Genomic DNA, 24,194 nt, shown 5'->3' on the forward strand with positions numbered 1-24,194 from the left:
AGTGGTTAGCACTGCTACCTCACAGCTCCAGGGATCCAGGTTTGATTCCCGGCTTGGGTCACTATCTGTGCAGAGTTTGCACGTTCTCCCCGTGTCTGTGTGGGTTTCCTTCAGGTGTTCCAGCTTCCTCCTACAGTCCAAAGGATGTGCTGGTTAATGCATTGGCCATGCTAAATTCTCCCTCAGTGAACCCGAACAGGCGCCAGAAGTGTGGCGACTGGGGGATTTTCACAGTAACTTCAATACAATGTCAATGTAAGCCTATTTGTGACACCAATAAATAAACTTTAAATGCTCACCAAGCCAGCGATTGCCTGCACCCCATGAAAGAACAAAAACAACATTTACAACGGACTCATTAATCTAAGATAAGCAAAATACTGTGGATTGCTGGAATCTGAAACAAGAAAGAGGATGCTGGAAAAACTCAGCAGATTTGCCAACATTTATTGGTGTGGAGATGCCGGCGTTGGGCTACGGTGGGCACAGTAAGAAGCCTCACAACACCAGGTTAAAGTCCAACAAGTGATTCCAAATAAACCTGTTGGACTTTAACCTAGTGTTGTAGACTTCTTACCGTGCTAACATCTGTTAGAAGAGAAAGCAGAGTTAACGGACTCATTAACCTGTTTGAGTTTCTCTTTACACTTCCACAATTCTCTCCCTAACCTTTTGAGTGTTTGAATTGTGTTCTTCACAGTCCCCTAGATGGCAGTGTGGCGAGAGGCTCTTAACATTTTATCCCCGACCCATCATTTCCTTTTCTCCTTTGCATTCAGTGTGTTGAAGTCAGTGTTGTTGCGATTGTGCCTGTGCTCAAGTGGCTTCAGGACAGACGTGTGTATCATAGCCCCTGTGAGGCTCGCAGCAGCAGACTCGAGAGGAAAGTCAGGAATCAAAGTCAGACTGATTAGAAACGCATCGAAAGGAAGCTTTTATCTCATAGAGTGACATAGGACAAAGTAGTTGAGTTTCAACCAAAACCCTACATCGTTTGCAACATTTTCAGCGGGTGCAATAGAAATATAACTTAATTAATAGTGAATTGAATGCATTTAAGAAAAAACACTGAATTCCCAACTTTTATTTCAGGGACTGGTTAAAGCAGTGACCTCTTCTCCAGCAGCCAGCTAAACTGCACAGGATTCAGGTATGAACTTTTTGCTCCGAACTGCATGAGTGATTTCGCTTCGGAATGCTTTTATTTTGGACAGAAGGGGCAAATTCAGCCGGCTCTCTCGGGCTTAGGTGTAGCATCATTGCCAAAGCGAAATCATAGATTTCCTGCAGTGCAGAAGGAGGCCATTCAGCCCATCGAGACTGCACCGAATTTCCGAAAGTGTATCCCACCCATGTCCTACCCCGTCGCCCAATGGATTTACCCCTAAACTACACATCTTGGGACACAATGGGGCAATTTAGCATAGCCAATTCACCTAACCTGCACATCTTTGGACTGTGGGAGGGAACCGGAGCACCCCGAGGAAACCCACACAGACACATGGCGAGTGTGCAAACTCCACACAGACAGTGACCCAAGGCCAGAACTGTAGGTCCCTAGCACAGGCAACAGTGCTAACCATTATGTCACCCTGCTGCACTAAATGGATCATGAACAAGAGGGGGTTAGGAGTGAGCTGGAAAGGGCAGTCAGGATTAAAGAGGGGCAAATCAGTGGTCAGAACTTGGGGTCTACTCATGTTTTGCTCCTAATTTCAAATGATTTTCAAACTCAAAGTACCCAATCAAATCCATTATGTCAGGTGGGTGGCACAGTGGTTAGCACTGCTGCTTCACAACGCAGGGACCTGGGTTCAATTCTGGCCTCAGGAGACTGCCTGTTTGGAGTTTGCATATTCTCCCCGTGTCTGCATGGGTTTCCTCCGGGTGTTCCGGTTTCTTCCCACAATCCAAAAATCTGTGGGTTAGGTGGATTGGCCATACTAAATTGCCCCTTGGTGTCAGGGGCTAGTAGGTTAAATACATGGGGTATGGGGGGCCTGGGTGGGATTGTTGTCGGTGCAGGCTTGTTGGGCCGAATGGCCTCCTTCTGCACTGTTGGGATTCCATGAATTATTATAAACTATCTGATACCAGATAAGATTGATCAGAGTTTGATAAAACTCCTTGAATGTTTACGAAATCTGTCATCGCACTGTGCAACCTAATGAATCAGTGCTGGGTCCCCAGTCCAATATATTTATTTTTGTTCCTGTCTCATTGTGTTAAACATCATGCTCAGTTATGAGGACATGTACAAGACTAGCATTTAGTGATCTGTGAGTATTTGAGAGCAACCCTTGAGTCATTCTCTGGGGAAGCCTATCCGATATTTGTGTTCCGCCAGTGCCTCTGAGAGGAATCTGCTTGGCAGAAAATGGCTTTGTATACCCCACCTGTACTATACAAGGGATAGCAGCTAAGTTTAGATTGTGGTCTTTAAGTGAATGTCAGGTCAGCACAGTGCCATTATTAATTGATCATAGTTATTTTTTATTTGAATGTTGCTGTAAAGTGAGATGTGTTCCTGATGCTTTTCGACTTGCATTCATCAGGCCAAATGCCAGAATCATAGAAACCCGCTAATCCCTCTAACCTACGCATCTCAGGACTCTAAGGGCAATTTTAGCATAGGCAATCAACCTAACACGCACATTTGGACTGTGGGAGGAAACCGGAGCACCCGGAGGAAACCCACGCAGACACGAGGAGAATGTGCAAACTCCACACAGACAGTGACCCAAGCCGGGAATCGAACCCAGGTCCCTGGAGCTGTGAAGCAGCAGTGCTAACCACTGTGCTACTGTTTGATTGGTCATGCCAAATTGCCCCTTAGTGTTAGGGAACTAGCAGGGTAAATACTTGAGGTTATGCAGATAGGGCCTGGGTGGGATTGTTGTTGGCGCAGGCTCGATGGGCCGAATGGCTTCTTGCTGCACTGTAGGGATTCTATGATTCTAATTCCAAATTTCAAACATTCTCAACAAGTTATGCCAGAGGAGAAAATAGTGCTGATTGGTTGGCGATTCTGCGATTGGGCAGCAGTTGCTGAACAATGCTGAGTGTGCCAATAGTTACACGAAGAACCAAATTAAGATAACCAGCCAGAATCATAACGTGGCTCATTGACGCTTACTAGAAGCGATGTATGTTCATTTGATTTGATTTATTATTGTCACGTGTATTAGTATACAGTGAAAAGTATTGTTTCTTGCGTGCTATTCAGACAAAGCATACCATTCATAGAGAAGGAAAGGAGAGAGTGCAGAATGTAGTGTTACAGTCATAGCTAGGGTGTAGAGGAAGATCAACTTCATGCGAGGTAGGTCCATTCAAAAGTCTGATGGCAGCAGGGAAGAAACTGTTTTTGAGTCGGTTGGTACGTGTCCCCAGATTTTTGTACCTTTTTCCTGATGGAAGAAAGTGGAAGAGAGTATGTCCGGGATGCGTAGGGTCCTTAATTATGCTGGCTGCTTTTCCGAGGCAGCGGGAAGTGTAGACAGAGTCAGTGAGTGTTAATTCATACAAAGGGACCAGTTCTCTACAAACAAAAGAAACATGTTCAAGCCCTCCACCTTTTTTCTTAATTTACGTGGGAGCTTGGGGAGCTTATAGTTCCCTGCTTTCTTCATGATATTGCTTCGGCCTATCAGAGTCGACTTGCCAACCATCAGCACCTTTTTCACCTAGTATAAATTGCTATGATCGTTCAAAATTTGGCATTTGTATTGAAGACCACAAGACAAAAAAGTTTTGGCAGTAAGTGTGTTATGGGAATTATTTTTAATTATATCATTGCTTCAACAGCAACTGGCGGTGGGCGGGCGAAGATGCCTAAGGATTATTCCAATTATCAACCTGCTGGTGTAGCAAGGAGACAAAACGTTTTGATCATTTTCTCTTTTATTTTGCTTTTGTTTTTAATTTCTTTTCAGAATGGAATGATGTGAAGAGTAAAAAACCTGTTTACCTTGAATCCCTCCTCAACTTTATGCACCACAGGAATGATGAGAGAGGGGTAGAATGAACCATCTGCTATTGAAGAGGACATCGCTAGCAGTGTTACTCCCAAAATGGAGAGTCCCCATTTCAAGATGGGCCAACTCCTCAACTGCTCACTGCAACCCAAAGGAGTGTACCAATCCCAAGAGAAACCGGATCCGTATGAATCCATTAAATATCCAGATGTTGTCCAGTGGTCTCCATCAACAGATCTTTGGAGATATCCAGGCTGAGTACTTGGAAGAGGCAGTCCAGAGGAGCATTGAGCATCTCCAATCTCATGACCTCTGGGACAAGGAAACCTCAGTACTGCCCGATGTGCAACTGCAGTTGCCCAACATGTATGGTAACAACATTGATGAGCATTTTCGCACCCTTGCTCAGAAGCAAAACCTCCCATACTTGGAGGCAGCCAATGAGCTCCTGCAGTGTGACCTCCCTAAGATGCCGTCAGAGTGGACATGGGCAGTTGGTTGGACAAAGTATGATTCTGATGGACAAACTGAGGCTGTGGATTTTCCTGATGACAAGGCACTGGTGTTTGATGTGGAGGTGTGCATGTCCGAGGGCCAGTGTCCAACATTGGCAGTAGCTGTCTCTTCAAGTGCCTGGTAAGAACTGAGACACAAATGAGTGAGAGAGGAAATTCATGCTCTCTGGTAGGAAATAAGACCTTTTTTCTACTTTGTAGCAGTTCTTGGTAAGCCCATCATTAGTTAGATGCAGAGTAAAGCCCTCTAACCTCCGGTCTTGGAAGAGTTTTGTTTCGTGATCAACTTAGTGCTAATTTCAGAACTTCCCACATTGGGCCTGTGCCCATTAAGAACTAGATTGAGACTGACAAAGTAATTTCACAAAGGATGCTTACAATCAATAAGGAGGACTTTCATTCTTATCAGAAAATGCTGGAAAAACCCAACAGGTCTGGCAGCATCTGTGGAGAGAGAAAAACAGAGTTATTGTCTCGAGTCTGTATGACTTTCCCGGTAATTTTGTTTTATTCATACATGGGACATGGGCATTGCTGGCTGCCCAGCATTTATTGCCCATCCCTAGTTGCCTGAGGGCAGTTGAGAGTCAATCACATTGCTGTGGCTCTGGAGTCACCTGTAGGCCAGACCAGGTAAGGACAGAGATTTCCTTCCCGAAAGGACATTAGTGAACCAGATGGGTTTTTCCAACAATCGACAATGGTTTCATGGTCATCAGTAGATTCTTAATTCCAGATATTTTTTATTGAATTCAAATTCCACCATCTGCCGTGGCGGGATTCGAACCCGGCACCCCAGAACATTTGCTGAGTTTCTGGATGAATAGCCTAGTGATAATACCACGTGGCTGTTAGGGTAAAAGCAAAATACTGCAGATGCTGGAACCTGAAATGAAAATCTCAGCAGGTCTGACAGCTTCTGTGGATAGAAAACAGAGCCAATGTTTTGAGTCAGGATGAAGCTTTGTCAGAGCTGTGTCAGGCAGCGTTCCTGCTATTCAGAAGCTGGGTAGGCAATCATGTTCAAATGCGATGCCCTCAATAATAAAGTGCTGACACTCACTGTCTAGATTTGTCCTCCTGACCTGCTTGAAGCTACTCCTCCGACCAGGAGATCTGCTGTCATGTTACGTTTCATTTGGCTATGACTTTCCATGACTAGCTATGAGGCCTATACTCTGTGAGGTCCAGACTCTCCGCAGGTGCCTGGCCACTTGCCTACTGGATGTGTCACACATTATGCAGGTCTCCAGCATCTGCACCGTTGTACTACTAACCCGTTAGGATTCTTCTGCCTCTTCCGCCCTTCCCAGTTTTTGTGCATCTTGAAGGGGTGATGTTTCCCATGCCACACCAGCTAAAGCTGATGGGTCCCTCACTTAGTCTTGCACAATTGTGGAGTGGCGATCCCGGGCTCTGGCCATTGGTGTGATAGTTGGAGAGTTGTGGGACGTGATTTTTCCTACCCACACAAACCCTTTTTGACATTGTTGTGCGGCTAAGCAGGAAATCATGTGTTCTAGCCTGATAAAAATCTCCCTTATGCCCCTTGTAATTAATAATACACATTTGATGGAGGTGTTAATTGCAGTCAATGCCTTAGGCTTTGTACTCTAGGAAGAGTCAGCATCTTGAGGAAGGTGGGAGGGGGAGGGGGGGGGCGGGGGGAGTAAGACCTCGAATATAACATATGATGTGCAAAGCTGCCTTGCGTTCAGACTGGGTTTTACAATAGTCTTACCTACTCCTCAGGTACTCCTGGTGCAGTAAGCGTCTCATTGAGAAGCGTTACACTTGGTCTAGTCAGCTGACCCTGGCTGATCTGATTCCCCTGGAGACAACTGCAAACTCAACCCGTCCACTGAAAAACAAATGGCCAGAGAGATTGGTCATTGGCCACAATGTCAGCTTTGACAGAGCAAAGGTCAAAGAGCAATACTTGATGAAGGTGAGTCAACCAGTTGTTAAATGCGCTTCACTGAAATTGCAGTGTTTTGTCAGCGCTGTCTTCGGAGTGAGAGGTTGATGGCAGAAAATAAAAACAGGAAATGACCATCAGTAGTCCTGGGTCACGTGTAGGTAGGGGGATAATTGGATCAGGGCACATGGATATATCTTAGTTCCCATGTTAAAGCCATCAGCAGTGTCCTTATTTTTATATAAAAGTTTGATTGTGTTGTTGCTTACAAATTGAAAAGCTGACCACAGTTTGGGAAACGCGATGTAGAGTTGATTGGGAGACATTCGTTTCTCAGCAGTACCGGCAGAACAGCTGAAATATGAAATTGCCAACCACTGGCTGGAGTGCATATTAATGTTAAGAAGTTTACATCAGCAGTTTCATAGTGAATGTGCAAATTAAATTTGCATTGAGGAAAAGTTGACACAGTAATCTGACAGAAAGAAGTCAGGTTTTGTAATTAGGGAATCCATTAGATGTAAAGTTTTTAATGCAGAATAGATAAACTGATCTCACAATTGAGTAGGAGGACTGTATACATAGTACATAGTGTTTAGCGTGCCAAACACTCAGTCAGTTGGTGCAGACCAGACGGGCCAAATAGCTCCTTCTGCACTGTAGAGATCCTATGATTCCAGCAGACCACTCAGCCCAACATTCATACTCCGCACAAGCACCTTCCAGCATTCTACATCTAACCCTACCAGCATATCCTTCTCTTCCTCCTTCACAGTAACTCCTTTGCAGTGTTAATGTAAGCCTACTTGTGACATTAATAATAAACTTTAAAACTGCTTCCCCTTATATAGTTCAGTGCTGCTCTGGACTACTTGTGGTGGCGAGGTCCATGTTCTAACCAATCCCTGGGTAAAAAAAGTTTCTCCTGAATTCTCCATTGGAATTATTATTGACTATCTGATACCAGTCCATCACTCAAATCAGCCTCCCACCCATTGACTCTGTCTACACTTCCCGCTGCCTCGGAAAAGCAGCCAGCATAATTAAGGACCCCACGCAGTCCGCACATTCTCTCTTCCACCTTCTTTCCTCGGGGAAAAAGATACAAAAGTCGGAGGTTACACATTAGCCGACGCAAGAACAGCTTCTTCCCTGCTGCCATTAGACTTTTGAATCCTCGCATTAAGTTGATCTTTCTCTCCATCCTAGCTAGACTGTAACACTACATTCTGCACTCTCTCCTTTCCTATGTACAATATGCTTTGTCTGTATAATGCACAAGAAACAATACTTTTCACTATTCTAATACATGTGACAATGATAAATTAAATCAAAATTTATGGCCCCTTAAGCAGTTGATGAAGAGAGTCTCCTCGCACTCCCACACTTTCCTTCTTTCTTGCTTCCTGGTCACTTTAAGCTCTCTCTGTGTAACCGTGTTCCTGGGATTGGTGTCTGACTGTTCATGGAATGTGAAATCTATTCACTCTCACTCTCTGTCTGCAGGGGACAGGGCTGCGCTTTCTGGACACGATGAGCCTGCACATGGCTATTTCTGGCCTGACTGGCTTCCAGCGCAGCCTCTGGATGGCGAATAAAAAAGGGAAGAGGAGGGGTTTGGAAGAAGTAAAGCAGCACATTAAACGGACCACCAACAAGTCCAGAGGCCTGGGGGTAAGAGCCACAAAATATCCTTGTACTCATCGACTTGAAAGACAAAGGTATGAAAATGATTTGAATCTTGAGTGGTAGCTGATAGTGAAAGGAAAAAGGAACACGACAGGTTTAAATCCTTGTGCCAAGTCGGTGGCACAGTGGTTAGTACTGCTGCCTCGCAGCGCAAGGGACCCGGATTCAATTCCCGACTTGGGCCACTGTCTACGCGGAGTCTGCACATTGTCTGCGTGGGTTTCCTCCGGGTGCCCTGGTTTCCTCCCACAGTCAGAAAGACATGCTGGTTGGGTGCATTGGCCATGCTAAATTCTCCCTCAGTGTACCCAAACAGGTGCCAGAGCGTGGCAACTAGGGGATTTTCACAGTCACTTCGTTGCAGTGTTAATGTCAGCCTACTTGTGACAAATAAATAAAATTTAAAATAAACTTTTTAAAAAATGTCAGAAACAGAACATTGGATTGTCATCCATATTGTCCATCTGTAGATGAAGTATTTATACCTCTCCGCCTCCCGGGTGACACATCACCCTTCCTGTAGAGCTTTTGACCTTGTCGCTTTATAGAAGGGTATTTAGATAGTTCCTGCCCTGTATCAACGTACTTTTTTAGATGCGTTTCCTTCATCATTTCCTCCATCATTTTTATCCTCTCCTCATTCAGAGGACAAGTATGTGTTTGTTTGAAATTACTGTGGCCAGGACCACCAGATGGTGCCCTCAGATCCTTCTCTTCCTGCTAGAGTTACCATATTCCCAATGATCACATCCGCATAGGATGACATTCGCAGTGGGCTCAACCTGCATCTGTGCTGCGTGGCATTAAGCACTCCAGCACCTCAGTAGATGTTACATTTAGATTGGGTGGTAGTTTAGCATGTGTCCATAGGTTGGGTGAGGAGCATATGTCAGTCACTGGGAGATAAATGTGAACTCCATTTCTGCAGCCAGAAAGGTTACCCCGAGGAGGAATGTCAATTTAATAAATAGACATCGGCAGACAATGAGAGTCATGAGTCTTTGGCTAAGTGGTCTTTGTGAGGTGGGGCAACATCAGGAACTTTTTATTCCAGTGAGTTTGCTCTTGGTATTTCTGGAACGAGGATGTACCTGCACACTGAAGTGAAACCTAAAGGGGCTTCAGCTCTCAATTTCCATAATATGCATTGTAGAATCATAGGGCCTGATTTTACCATTTTCATTCTAAGTGCTGAATCTGGGCGTAATGCAGATCCGACTTAGAAATCTGTTCCCAGGCGCCCCCATATGCACTCAGCCTGAAAACAAAATTGTGGGTCCCATTCACGCTGTGGGCGGGGCTTAGCGCGGCTGAAACGATCGGAGCTCTGCGCATGCACAGTCAGAAAAAAAATTGAAAAAGCGCGCCCATGTCAGATTGCTCCCAGGCCGCAGAAAGTGGAGAAAGCGGCCCGGGAGCGAAAGGCGGGAGCGATGGTGCACACACACATCACTGTCCCCCTTATCCACCCATCCCCCCTCCCGCTACCCAGACGGATCGCAACCCCTGCCCCCTTCCCCCGCCCCCCTCCACCGATCACCCGCAGAGTGGCAGCGGACCCCCCTGCCCCCTTCTCCCCCCACCGCCCTACCAGAGATCAATCTGGCCTCCTCCCCCCACCAGTGAATGATCGGGCCTCCCCCGCTCCCCCCCTTTCCCCCCCCCCCCGCCCCGAGAATGGTCTGGCCTCACTCATCATCCCCCCCTCCCCCACAACAGATGGCGATCTGGCCTCTCTCATTGCACCCCAGAGAATGGTCTGGCCTCACTCACCCCCCCCGAGGAACATCTGAGCCGCCTCCACCCCCCCACCAGATAACGATCGCCCCCCCCCACCCAGAGATACATCTGACCCCCCTCCCCCCTCCGAACCAGACAACGATCTGGCCTCACTCCCCTTCTCCCCCCCCCCCCCCAACCAGAGAATGATCTGGCCCGCCTCCCTCCCTCCTCCACCAATGATACGAGTCAGGGAGCCGTTGGAAGCATTGGACGTGCCTCTTCAGCAGCTGGAGCGCCCGATTCAGACTTCTTTTCAGCAGGTTCATTTTGGCGTGATTCCGGATCGGCGAACGCGGTGGTAAAGGGGGAAGTGCTGATAAAGTTGGGCGGGCAGTTCATTAATTCAATTGAAATGCATGCAAATACTTTTAAATCGCCGTTGCACCCGTTTCGGGCGCGAATCGGATCGCCGCCATTTCCAGATTTTGGTAAAGTGGCAATCTGCGCGGACGCGGATCGCGTTAATGGCCTCACACCTGACTTTGCCACATTTTCGTGCCCGTTAAAATCGGGCCCATAGAATCCTGCAGTGCAGAAGGAGGCAATTCAACCCATCGAGTCTGCACCGAGCAAAATCCCACTCAGGCCCTATCCCCATAGCCCCATGCATTTACACTAACTAGGCCCCCTGAGACTAAGGGACAATTTAGCATGGCCAATCAACTCAACCCGCACATCTTTGGACTGTGGGAGGAAACGGGAGCACCCGGAGGAAACCCACGCAGACACGGGGAGAATTTGCAAACTCCACACAGACAGTGACCCAGGCCAGGAATCATATCTGGGTCCCTGGCGCTGTGAGGCAACAGTGCTAACCACTGTGTTACCGTGCCACCCAACTGTGAGTGTTTCCAGCCCCTGTTATCAATGGGCTCAAAGTTTGGTGGGATTCATTGTCAGATATTGGATCAGAAACAGATGATTCGGCCATGCTTGTGTTGCAGATCGGAGCCTGGGACTGGGTCAACATTAGCAGCATCAATAATCTTCTCGATGTCCATGCACTCTACGTGGGGGGAAAGCCTCTCGAGAAGGAGGCTCGTGAGATCTTCATCAAAGGCACAATGAAAACTGTTCGAGAGAACTTCCAGGTACAACAACAAGTAGACCGCTGATTACTCTCTCACTTCATAGCATCGCACACAAAAGATCTTAAAAACAATACTGTTTTCAAGTGTTTGGTTAAATAAATAATAAGTGACATTGGGATTATACATTCCATATAAGTGGATTTGTGAATGCCTTAATTTTCAATTTCTTTGTTTTCAGATCTGTGTATAGTTCTGGTCACCCTATTAGAGAAATGATATGGTGGCACAGTGGTTAGCACTGTTGCCTCACAGCGCCAGGGACCCAGGTTTGATTCCTGGCTTGGGTCACTGTCTGTGCGGAGTCTGCACGTTCTCCCCGTGTCTGCGTGGGTTTCCTCTGGGTGCTCGTTTCCTTCCTATTCTGGGCTAAAACGAGGTATCCAGAACATGGGAAGAGTCCAGAAAAAAACGCAGGAAGACAATTTATCATCTGTGAGGATTGCTTTATTTTTAATAGCTTCATTTTATGTTTAATATTCCAATGTGATGACAGGAGCTGATGCGATACTGTGCACAAGACGTTAAGGCTACTTATGAGGTGTTTTGTGAGGAGCTTCCACTCTTTCTAGAAAGGTGAGTCATCTTTTCTGAATGACCGATCCTATCCTTATTTCCCTTTCTGACCATCAGCCAGTGTAGGCTGGTCGAAGGGCAGTAGTCCCTGTGTCACCTCCTGCCTGCCAATGTAACATCTGCTGAAATATTGATACTATATAAGAACAGTAAAGGCACTGCCTAATGCAGACTGACCATGCTGGCATGTGTGCGCACACTGGCGCATGCCCACACACAAGCACACATACACTGGCACATGCACACACAACACACACACACACAACACAAAGTGCCTTGGTCGTGGGCTAGATCCCAGTCAATGTAGCTGATTTCAGCAAGATTTTGTTAAAGGTGCTTGCCAACCACACTGTCGCAGAGCTGTGGAGGGTAGATATTGGCAAGGGTTTCTGTTCCCAAACATTCCCCATGGACTGTTGCTGGAAAGTGCATGTGTTTGGGTGACAAGTGCTTGCCTGTGATTACCTTGCCCCATTTTGAATAAACTGCTAACATTTGCTGTTGCAGACCACATTTTGAATGGGGGAATGAGAGAGGGGAGCTTCTGGTACTGTACCCCTCATAGGTTTGAAGGGTAAATATTACAGATGTATGGGTTGCTGCCTGCTAAATGCGAAGAGAGGTCTGTCTACCTCCATATTATTATCTAGTACAGAAGTTGTGTACCTCCTCGTCATTGCGATGAATTGCCTCTCTTGACAAAGGTGGTTGGTCTCCCATTGTTTAGTAGGCATTGAAGAAAAGTCACTGTGCACTCAAAATGTTAACTCTGTTTCTCTCTTCAAACCTGCTGAGTTTTTCCAGCACTTTCTGTTTTTATGCCTAGGCATTGAAGTGGTCAATGCCCTTATCCATGTTCCAGGACTTTTTCCTGAAAAACCAGTTAATGAGTTGCCCATAAATAGAATAGAATCATAGAATAGAATCTCTACAGTGCAGAACGAGACCATTCAGCCCATCGAGTCTGCACCAAGTCTCTGACAGCGCACCATACCCAGACCCTATCCCTGTAACCCCACATATTTACCCCACTAATCCCCCTAACCTACACATCTCTGGACACTAAGGGGAAATTTGGTATGGCCAATCCACCTAACCCGCACATCTTTGCAGCCGGAGGTAACCCACGCAGATATGAGGAGAACATGCGAACACAGAGTCACCCAAGGCTGGAATCGAACCCGGATCCCTAGAGCTGTGAGGCAGCAGTACTAACCACCGTGCCACCATACTTGCCCCATGGTTGGGGATGTCACTAGCTAGAGGTCCTGTGACGCTCACTGCTTCTTCACTGGGTTGTGGACATGCTCTGTATCACACACAAGCACTAACTGTGGCTTCTCCTTTCTGATTAGGTGCCCACACCCGGTGACCTTTGCTGGCATGCTAGAGATGGGACAGTGCTACCTTCCTGTAAATCACAATTGGAAACGATACCAGGATGAGGCACAGGGTACATATGAAGAGTTGCAACGAGAAATGAAGCAGTCTCTCATGAACCTGGCCAATGATTCCTGCCAGCTACTTTACAATGAAAGGTACGTTACTTTATTTTTAACGTTTGCTTGTCAGAGCCTCAGTATTAAGTGGGATTTCATTACAATCTTGGTTCAAACATGAACAAAATGGCTGAATGCCAGAGGTGAGGTGAGAATGACTGCCCTTGACATCAAAGCAGCATTTGACTGAGTGTGGCATCAAGGAGCCCTGGCAAAACTGGAGTCAATGGGAATCAGGAGGAAAACCCTCTGCTGGTTGGAGTCTTATCTGCCAAAAAGGAAGGTGGTTGTGGTTGTTGGAGTTCAATCATCTCAATTTCAGGACATCATTGCAAGAGTCCCTGCACAATGTTCAGCACCATTCGCAACTCCTCGGATACTGAAGCAGTTCACATCCAAATACAGCAAGGACAATATCCAGGCTTGGGTTGTCAAGCGGCAAGTAACTTTTGTGCCACACAAGTGCCAGGCAATGACCATCTCCAACAAGAGAGGATCTAACCATCGCCCCTTGACATTCAACAACATTACTATTGTTGATCCCCTCGTTATCAATTTTCTGGGGGCTCCCATTGACCAGAAACTGAACTGGACTAGCCGTATAAATGCTATGGCTACCAGAGCAGCTCAAAGGCTAGGAATCCTGTGGCAAGCATCTTATCTCCTAAACCCCCCCCACCCCCCCCCCCCCCCAAAGCCTATCCACCATCTACAAGTCTACAAGGCACAAGTCAGGAGTGTGATCGGAATACTATCCACTCACCTGGATGAGTGCAACTCCAACAACACTCAAGAAGCTTAACACCATCCAGACAAAGCAGCCCGCTTGATTGCTACCCCTTCCACAAACATTCAATCCCTCCACCACCAGTGAACAGTGGCAGCAGCGTATACCTTCTATAAGATGCACTGCAGGAACTCACTAAGGCTCCTTAGGCAGCATCTTCCAAACTTATGACCACTGCCGTCTAGAAGGACAAGAGCAGCAGATACTGCTGTTGGGAACACCACCACCTGCAAGTTCCCCTCCAAGTCACTCACCAATCTGACATGAAAATATATTGCCATTCCTTCACTGTCGATGGGTCAAAATCCTGGAACTCCCTCCCTCGCAACATTGTGAGTCTACATACACCTCATCGACTGCAGCAGTTCAAGAAGGCAGCTCATCACCACCTTTTGAAGGGAAATTAGGGATGGGCAGTGCCCACATCCTGCAAAAATGAATTTCAAAAAGGTTTCTGTAGTGCATAATTTAGGCTGACACTTCAGTGCAGTACCGAGAGAGTACTCCATAATTGTGGTGTGGATTTTCAGATGAGATGTTAAACTGAATCTCTGTCTGCCTGTTCAGGTGAAAATAGAGATCCTGTGTTACTATCTAAAGAGGAACCTTGGAAGGGAGCTTGCCCCATCTCCTGACCAACCATCCTCCCTCAATCAATGTGGCCAGCTAGGTGAACTGGTCATTCAGCCAAGTGGATCTTTGCTGTTACAGAATGACACTTGACTAAAGAACAGCAAGTACTGCACTGCAAAGTCATTCATTATGTGAAGTGCTTTGAGATGTGGAGTGTAGCTTGACTCTCAACCTTTTAGGTCCATGTACAACAAAGATCACCGTCTTTGCTTTTCTGAATTTCATTGACATTTATCAACTAGTGTGCGATGATTCCAAATGCAGCAAACATCGGAATGGTGATGATTTTGCAGGTTTTCAAAGAGGATTTGGATTGATTACTGACACATTAGGAAGTAAAAGATGTGCATTTCACTTTGGGGACAGGTATTGCAAAATTGTTTAGACTGAGGTCACTCGGATGGACCAAGCTGGGTGACAAGTTTCTCGTTGCTATGACTGTATGGTTGATGGGTGAGGCAAGCCTTGCTGTCATCTTGCATGTCTCCCTGATTTTCAGGTACAAAGATGACCCCTGGTTGTGGGACCTTGAATGGGACACCCAAGAGTTTAAACAGAAGAAGAACAGCAGGAAAAAGAAAAACGGATCAGTCGGCACCAGTGAAGTTGTAAATTGCAGCTCAGCGACAGAGTCTGAGGAAGGTGAGTTAATTCTGGAAGTCGCTGTTGAAGTTTGCTACCTTCACACAACTTAAATTGGGCTTTTGAGATTCTGGATATGGAGTGTTTGTTCAGTGAAGAGTGCACCTTGACGATGCTATCTGATGAGGGTCAGATAGTGAATGTGGTTGGAGGTTCTCGCCTGCTTATTCTTCTCTGCTTTGAAAGGCTTGAACAAAATGAGGCTGTGCTGTTGGCTTTGTCAAAATTCCAGTGCAAAAATTAAAGCTTTGCTCCTTTGCCATTATAAATGGAGCTGATTGCCACGTCTATAATGCCACTGCAGCAAACTTTGTCCTACCCTGAGTGTTCTCTTCTAAGTTGGTGCTACACCTCTGCAAGTTGTTATTGCTGAATCAAGGAATGATTCATTTGAGTCCAGCAACGCAACTGTATTCAGTGTGTCTTCAAATGATGCTCAAGATGATTTGTCTATCCAAAGGCTCTCTACCTTCCTGTTCATTACTGTACACCTCCACTTGTGTTGCTCAGTGACTTGATGGGGTAAAATCTGAGTTTACTGATGATGGAGTTAGACCCCTGGTTCCCAATCCCCATGTATTAAAGTGCCAACCTTGGCTCAGTGGTAATACTCTTGCCAAAAGATCATGGATTAACTTCTCACTCCGGAGACCGGAGCACACTATCAGAGGTACCATAAGATGCAGAAGCAGACTATTTGATACATCAAATCTACTCCACCATTCAATGAGACCGTGACTGATCTATTATGATGATACTCAACTCCACCTTCCCACCTTATTCCCGTAACCCTTACTGATTTCTCTATCTCAGCCTTGAATGTACTTAACCCAACCTGTACCGTCCTCTGCAGTAAAGAATTCAGCAGATTCACTACTCTCTTGAGAGAATAATTTCCTCCTCATCTGTCTCAAATGAGCAACTCCCTTACTCTAAGAATATATCCTCTAGTCCTAGACTCTCCCACAAGGGAAACAATCTCTCAGCATCTACCCACATCTTTCAGCTGTGACATCAAAGGTCTAGACTTCCCCCTAAGTTGGACATAAAAGATCTCAGGGGGCTGTTTGAAGATGTGCAGGGGATTTCCTCCAGTATCCCTTCCAATATTTATCCCTCAACCAAAGTCCGTAAAACAGTGTAGTAAGTCTACGGAGGCAGAAGTCCCTTCACCAAAATCCCTTTATTTCCAAACTCTAACAGCAGTACACAGAATGCTAGTAGTTAGCAGTCTATCTCCGGGGGTGTCAGAGGAACTGACACTCCCAGTTAAGTACAAGGCAAAGACTCCCTGATTGGTCCATCAATTGGGTCCTTAATCGGGGAGTTCATACTCCACTAGGTCAATCTCAATGGCCTAATTGAAGTCATTACGAACAGATCGTTATCTCATTGCTGTCTCTGGGATTTTGCCGTGTAAAAATTGCTGTCCAATTTCCTTTCTTTCCAAGTGACTACACTTCAAAAGTACCTCATTGGGCGAGGCTATGAAAGACTGTATAAATGCAAACTTATTTATTTTTTGTTGTTTGCTCATAGAGCGCACTGCCTCCTTGCAACCTCCTGCATTTTATTGTCATCTATTTACATCTTGAGGTCTCTTTTCTGATACTGTAGTTATCTTTTCACAGATCCAGGACCTCCCTCAGCAGAAGAGGAGGAGGAGATGAAGTCTGACAAGAGTAGAGCCCTCCTGAATAGTCTGCATCAGACCGTCAGTCTTCTTCCAAAGAGGAGACAGCATCTACCAGGCCACCCAGGGTCAGTGGGCTACATTAAAAAATAAACTTGTCTTCACTGGCTTCACCGATGTGGTTCATTTAATGTGGTTGTAAACCATCAGGGAAATTACAGGTTCAATCCCCAGTCTGTGTTGAATTAGTTGATCTCAGATGAAATGCTTTAGATCTGCTCTAACTGGTGCTCTAAAAGGAGCCCGGTGACTTCCTCTTCTGGAATGTGCAATGTGCTGACAGGTCCCACCTGGCTGTGATGTCCATGGACACCCGTTTCTCTAAGCTCAAGCATGAAGAATGGTCATTTGGACAAAGCAACAGACAGTTACTATTATCCTTAACATTGTAACTCAGTGTGAGGGACCGTTGAAAATTGAGTTGAAGGTGGATTTTGGCCAGTTTTAGGCTGAGGAGCCAAGTTTGCAAGGTAAGTCTGTTAAACTCAGTCATGAGACAGTATTGAGTCCATTTCCTTGCTGTACTCTTGCAGATGGTATCGGAAACTATGTCTGAAGTGGAATGATCCACAGTGGTTGCCAGGACCCAGCCTCATTAGCCTCCAAATGAGGGTCACTCCAAAGCTGATGCGCTTGACCTGGGATGGATTCCCACTGCACTATTCAGAGACCTATGGGTGGGGGTACCTGGTCCCCGGAAGAAAAGACAACTTACCAACTAACTCCAGTGAGACAGATGCGCCTTCCTGTCCATACAAGTAAGTAAAAACTTTTTTTTTATCCACACAAGCAGTAAGCAGTTTCCTCTCTGACTGGAGTATGTTAGACAATCAAATACCTATTACTTGCCGGTTACACTTGGAGGATTTTCCTGATGGGCTCATAGCACCAACCAATGTGACATTGGACCAAACAGAGCAATGCAATCCATTTCCAATCTCCAGTTTCTGCTGAACAAACTGATCTAAATGGCCTTGAGTCAGTCAGGACACTTCCTCCTGATGGGGAAAATAGTAATTCCAGTTGAAGCCCACAGTGATTTGCATAAAAAGGGATCTCCAAGAAACGTCAAACAGTTTATCCTATTTTTTCCAACTCTCTTCCTGCTCCTATTTGCTTCTTCATTGGTGGCCGTGCCCTCAACCACCTGGACAAAAACTCTGGAATTCCTTCCCTGAAATCTCCACATCCCTAACTCTCTCTCCTTTAAAAAGCTCTTTAAAAGCTGCCTCTTTGACTACAAACATATGGCCATCTCCCCTGTTACCTTCTAATGTTGCTCGGTGTTAAGTTTTGTGTGTTTACAGAATTGTGATACACCCTGGGACATTTTACTACATTAAAGATGCTGTATAAATGTGACTATACTGTGCCTTTAAGAAATGTATAAATGTCATGTTTCTTGTGCAGGATTTTTTTAGCAGTCAGTTCTATTAACCGGTGCTGCTTTGTCTGTAACCAGCAGCCCCTATTGTAACTGCAGCAGCATAATTGATCTTAATGGCTGGAATGTTTGTTTTAATCTGGGCTAATGCTGTTTTGGTTTTTTTAGTATTTTCCCCTGGGGCTTTTCAGAGTAGGGCTTGATTAGGTTGGTTCAACAGAAAAAAATATGTGACTGGGTGGAGCTAGGCTTACACAGAGAAATAAACCCAGTTGCTGCTTGGGATCTTTAGAGAGAGGTCTCTGTCTCTGTGTCTCTGTCTCTCTCTGGACTTGGAGACTGGGATCTGCCAGGAAATATGTCTTTCTGTATGGGAGCCAGAAGATGGGTGTCTTTCTGTATCTGTCCTGAGGGGTTAAAAAGCTGGAAACATAGCACTCACATGAGCATATCTGTTTTTGCAAACTGATTCTGAAGAAGGATCTGTGTCTTTGGGGATACTGCTTACATTGGAATTATAGAGATAGCTAGCTGTTAAGAATTATACCTTGTCATCTTTCAGGATTTCATTTAGTATATGTTATTATAATACTTTTTGTTATATTTTAACTTTGTTGTTAAATAAAGTTTGATTTGATAAAAGCTTCCTAGTTAATATACATTAACGATTTGGAAGAAGGAACTGAAGGCACTGTTGCTAAATTTGCAGATGATATAAAGATTATGTAGAGGGACAGGTAGTATTGAGGAAGCAGGGGGGCTGCAGAAGGACTTGGACAGGTTAGGAGAGTGGGCAAAGAAGTGGCAAATGGAATATAATGTGGAAAAGTGTGAGGTTATGCACTTTGGAAGGAGGAATGGAGGCATAGACTATTTTCTAAATGGGAAAATGCTTAGGAAATCAGAAACACAAAGGGACTTGAGAGTCATTGTTCAAGATTCTCTTAAGGGTAGCGTGCAGGTTCAGTCGGCAGGTAGGAAGACAAATGCAATGTTAGCATTCATGTTGAGAGGGCTAGAATGCAAGAGTGGGGATGTACTTCTGAGGCTGTATAAGGCTCTGGTCAGACCCCATTTGGAGTATTGTGAGCAGTTCTGGGCTCCATATCTAAGGAAGGATTTACTGGCCTTGGAAAGGGTCCAGAGGAGGTTCACAAGAATGATCCCTGGAATGAGGAGCTTGTCGTATGAGGAACGATTGAGGGCTTTGGGTCTGTACTCGTTGGAGTTTAGAAGGATGAGGGGGAATCTTATTGAAACTTACAAGATACTGCGAGGCCTGGATAGAGAGAACGTGGAGAGAATGTTTCCACTACTAGGAAAAACTAGAACCAGAGGGCACAACCTCAGGCTAAAGGGACAATCCTTTAAAACAGAGATGAGGAGGAATTTCTTCAGCCAGAGAGTGGTGAATCTGTGGAACTCTTTGCCGCAGAAGGCTGTGGAGGCCAGGTATTTGAGTGTCTTTAAGACAGAGATAGATAGTTTCTTGATTAATAAGGGGATCAGGGGTTATGGGGGAAAAGGCAGGAGAATGGGGATGAGAAAAATATCGGCCATGATTGAATGGCGGAGCAGACTCGATGGGCCGAGTGGCCTAATTCTGCTCCTATGTCTTAGGGTCTTATGGGTCATTTGAATCGTACCTGAAGTGAAACACCTTATGCTCACCCTAATGCCAAAAACAAAAAAGGTTGGGTTCAAGGCTAACTTCATAATATACCTTGGAGTTTCTGATCTGGTCCCTAAACAATACAGATTGCTATGGTTAGCATAGTTATACATACCTTTGACTTCCTGCTGTACCCCCCTCGCTGTTTTAGACTGTTCTCTGATGAAGCACCCAATCCAGAACATTAATCTTGCAACTGCTCAGACATGTGCCTTAAGTTCTTCTGCGTTTCCTGTTTTCTTTCAGATGACCAGCAGTGGTGGGGGAGAGGAGGTTTACTTTCTATCTCAGTTTTTGTTCTTTCTTTAACAGGACCATCGAGACGTTGCACAGGGAACATTACAAAAGGAAAGGGCAAGGTCAAACTGAACAACAGGAGACGTCAGTCAGTGACGAGTTCATGGAGACGAAGAATAAAATGTGGGAAATGGTGAGAGGGGGGAAAAGATAGCAATTGAAGTTGATTGCATTCCATAATTTAATCTTTCTTTCTGTGGGATACAATGTGAATGTTTAAAAAATGTCAGATGGGAAAGGAGCATTTGGCCCATCTGGTACGGCTGTGATACCTGGTTCCCCAGATCAAGAGACTCCAACCCCCTTAGTGACATACCAAAGTGAGAGTATCAAAGGATATGGGGTGGCACGGTGACACAGTGGTTAGCATTGCTGCCTCGCAGCTCCAGGGATCTGGGTTCAATTCCAGCCTTGGTTGACTGACTGTGTGGAGTCTGCACGTTCTCCCCGTGTCTGCGTGGGTTTCCTCTGGGTGCTCTGGTTCCCTCCCACACTCCAAAGATGTGCAAGTTAGGTTGCTTAGCGGCCATAATGTATAGGTTAATGGGGTAAATATGTGGGGTTACGTAGATGGGGCCTGGATAAGATGCTCAGTCGGAGTGCCAATGCAGCCTTAATGGGCTGAATGGCCTCCTTCTGCACTGCAGGGATTCTATGAATGTGTTATTTCATGCTATGAACTTATCCATGCCACCATACCGCCCATTTGCAAGAGAGCCAGAATTAGAGGAGTGTGGGAATTGCGGATTCACAGAATGCCTATGATGCAGAAGGAGACCATTCAGCCCATTGAGTCTGCACCAACTCTCCAACAGAGCATCTTACCCAGGCCCAAACCCTTTTTTCCCACTCATTTACCCCTATAATCCCCCTCACCTACACCATCTTGGGATAGTAAGGGACAATTTAGCATGGCCAATCAAACTAACTTGCACATCTTTGGTCTGTGGGAGGAAACCGGAGCACCTGGAGGAAACCCATGCAGAGAACATGCAAACTCCACACAGACAGTCGCCCAAGGCCGGAATCGAACCTGGGTCCCTGGCGCTGTGAGGCAGCAGTGCTATCTTGTAGGATAATAGGGCTGGAGGGGATTACAGAGGTAGGGAAGGGAGAGACTGGAGAGGTAATAGAAAACAAGAATAACAATTTCAAAGTCAAGAGATTGCGGACAAGGAACCTTTGTTGGCCCAGAGTGCTGGATGAACCTTCCCCAACTATAATGTCCCCCATGGTCAAAACTCTCAGCGATAATCACCATGTACGCTCATTCCCCAAGAATGGCAATTTGGATCCAGGTACCAGAAGTGAGAACAGTGCTGGTAGGTTAGTTGTAGTGTAGCACCGTTGCACAGTGACTAGCACTGCTGCCTCACAGCGCCAGGGACCAGAGTTCGATTCCTGGCTTGGGTCACTGTCTGTGCGGAGTTTGCACTTTCTCCCCATGTCTGCGTGGGTTTTCGCCGGGTGCTCCGGTTTCCTCCCACAGTCCAAAGATGTCAGGGTTAGGTGGATTGATCATGCTAAATTGACCCTCATCAGCAGGATTAGAATACGTGGGGTTGTGGAGATAGGACCTCGTGGGATTGTTGTCGGTGCAGACTCGATGGACCGAATGGCCTCCTTCTGCTCTAGGGATTCTGCTCCACTAGGAGTGAATGATTCCATGGGTGGAGGGAGAAGGTCAGACAGCAAAGTGGTATTGTAATAGGATGGAAGAACAGAATTCCTTGGATTATTTGTGACAAATCCATTCATTGCCACCAGGTGGAGGAGCTGAGCCACTTGGAGAGCGAACATGAAGCTGATTTCCAAGGGTTTGATAACGGGAGCAGAAAGAAGAATTCTGCGCAGGTGAGTCCGTTTCACCTTTTTAAAAGCATTGTGGTGTTTTCTTCTATTTCTTTTCTCACCCCGAAAGGTGCTTGGAATGGGCAAACAAGTCAGAAATCTGGCATTTTCCCAGCCGCTGTGAACGGAGAAAGAATCCATCTTCTCCGCTTGGGTTCTCTCTCATATCATGATAGTGCAGGTGGATTGTAAGTACAAAGTATGGCAGGATCATGCAGGTCTCACTACTGATGTTCATTAATCTGGTAAAGATGGTCTTTATCTCTATATCTATTTAAAGTTTATTTATTAGTGTCACAAGTAGGCTTACATTAACGCTGCAATGAAGTTACTGTGAAAATCCCCTAGTTGTCACACTCCGGCACCTGTTCGGGTACACTGAGGGAGAATTTAGCACAGCCAATGCACCTAACCAGCACGTCTTTCGGAATTTGGGAGGAAACCGGAGCACCTGGAGGAAACTCACGCAGACACGGGCAAACTCCACACAGACAATGACCCAAGCTGGGAATTGAACCTGGGTCTCTGGCGCTGTGAGACAGTGCTAACCACTGCGCCACCGTGCTTGCCCTATCTGCCTATCATGACTGGCTCATTTTGATTTCTAACTGGTTTAAAAAATTTCAAAGGTGCTTATATTAAGACATCATCATACCCCAATGGATTTGTAACAGTTTTGGTCTTAAGAATCATAGAATCCCTACAGAAGGAGGCCATCCAGCCAACGAGCCTTCACCGGCAATAATCCCACTCAGGCCCTATCCCCGTAATCCCAAGTATTTACCCTGATGCTAAGGGGCAACTTACTATGATCAATCCATCTAACCCGCATATCTTTGGACTGTGGGAGGAAACCACAGCACCCGAAGGAAACCCACGTAGACATGGGGAGAACATGCAAACTCCACACAGTCACCCGAGGCCAGAATTGAACCTGGGTCCCTGGTGCTGTGAGGCAGCAGTGCTAACCACTGTGCCACCATACCACCCTACAAAAAAAAACCCTGTGCCTGTTATAATTCAGGTCAGAAACTCCAAATGAAGTCCATCTGGATCATACGTTTTGCAATTTGAATTTGGCTAGGGTGAGCAAGAGACATTTCACTTCGGGTATGATTCAAATAACCCACTAGGGAGCTTTTATCAAACAAAGTTTATTTAAGAATACAGTTAACATGTATAGAAAGAAAATTAGCATTACAAACAAGAAAAAAAAATCATGATATTGTATAAACGTTAACAGCTAAACACCGTTCCAACGAAATGAATCCCATAACAAAACCTTTGCCACAGGTTTAACACAGCAAATAGTAATGCTCATGTGATACTGGAATTTAGTCCTTCGGTTGGATACTGCAGTTCTCTTGAGGCGCACACAGACAAGCTTGGAGTCAGAACAGCTTTCCAAAACACCAGAGAGAGACTCTAGGCAAGCCAACCACCAACAGCCGATGTTTCACTCCAAGAAGGCAAGAAGCCTTGCTTCCAGCTAACAGCAGAATTTCCAATACCAGGGAGAGAGAGAGAAAAACACTGCTTTCAGCCTGATGTCCACCCTCTTCTAAACTAAAACTGAAAATTAATCCTTTAGATTTTTCTTCCCCTGTGGAGGCACCACCTGACTTTGACTTGTCAATCAATCTTGCCCCTCACAATGCAAGGTCATTAATGATCCCAGAGTAAAAATAAACAAAACCCCATTTAAGCTCTTGAAGTAGCAATAAAAGGACTTCTAGCAGACGGCCCAGCAACAAGAGAAATAAACAGAAAAGGTCTGCTTACACCTGCAGAGAACATGATTTTTTAAAAAACATGTCTTAAAGGTACAGTGCCTAATAAATCATGTAGTAATTGATCTAATGCTCTGCATTGTAAATTGCCATGGTTATTGATTTATTCTGCTAGATCCATTAATTTAATGGTTTAATTTAAGGTGATGCAGAATGTCATTACTATTGTTTTAGGATCAAAATTGGGAGGCACAACCACAACCATTTCTTGAGGACAGCTGCCACTTGTATCATCACGGAAACGGTCCATATAATGAGGTTAATGTGCCCGGATGCTGGTTTTTCAAACTTCCTCACAAGGTTTGTTATTTTTCCCTTCCTGTTCTGATTGTTTTCTGGGCTTTTAGGCTTTGAACCAGAGTCACTATTTAAAAATAAAGTGTCGCCCAGTCAAGACAGAG

At 45.6% G+C, this 24,194-nt stretch overlaps 1 protein-coding gene across 3 annotated transcripts in view; it reads left to right on the forward strand.

Annotated features, from left to right (window-relative positions):
- Nucleotides 1-771: 771 nt before the first annotated feature.
- The window catches only part of polg (polymerase (DNA directed), gamma), a 53,523-nt gene continuing 30,100 nt past the window's right edge, over nt 772-24,194 (forward strand). Inside the window, exons 1-14 of one of the 3 annotated variants that reach the window (XM_078241312.1) lie at nt 772-965; nt 1,093-1,150; nt 3,936-4,613; nt 6,245-6,440; nt 7,917-8,084; nt 10,826-10,972; nt 11,466-11,545; nt 12,901-13,083; nt 14,964-15,106; nt 16,738-16,867; nt 17,333-17,557; nt 20,168-20,285; nt 21,920-22,006; nt 23,968-24,093. In XM_078241312.1, coding sequence (XP_078097438.1) covers nt 4,024-4,613; nt 6,245-6,440; nt 7,917-8,084; nt 10,826-10,972; nt 11,466-11,545; nt 12,901-13,083; nt 14,964-15,106; nt 16,738-16,867; nt 17,333-17,557; nt 20,168-20,285; nt 21,920-22,006; nt 23,968-24,093 — 2,193 coding nt within the window. In that variant the 5' untranslated portion in view covers nt 772-965; nt 1,093-1,150; nt 3,936-4,023. Of the gene's footprint in view, nt 1,151-3,935; nt 4,614-6,244; nt 6,441-7,916; nt 8,085-10,825; nt 10,973-11,465; nt 11,546-12,900; nt 13,084-14,963; nt 15,107-16,737; nt 16,868-17,332; nt 17,558-20,167; nt 20,286-21,919; nt 22,007-23,967; nt 24,094-24,194 lie in introns of all 3 variants that reach the window. The other 2 variants (XM_078241313.1, XM_078241311.1) reach the window with 2 other exon arrangements.

The sequence above is a fragment of the Mustelus asterias genome, chromosome 24 (genome assembly GCF_964213995.1).
Source record: "Mustelus asterias chromosome 24, sMusAst1.hap1.1, whole genome shotgun sequence".
NCBI lineage: Eukaryota > Metazoa > Chordata > Chondrichthyes > Carcharhiniformes > Triakidae > Mustelus > Mustelus asterias.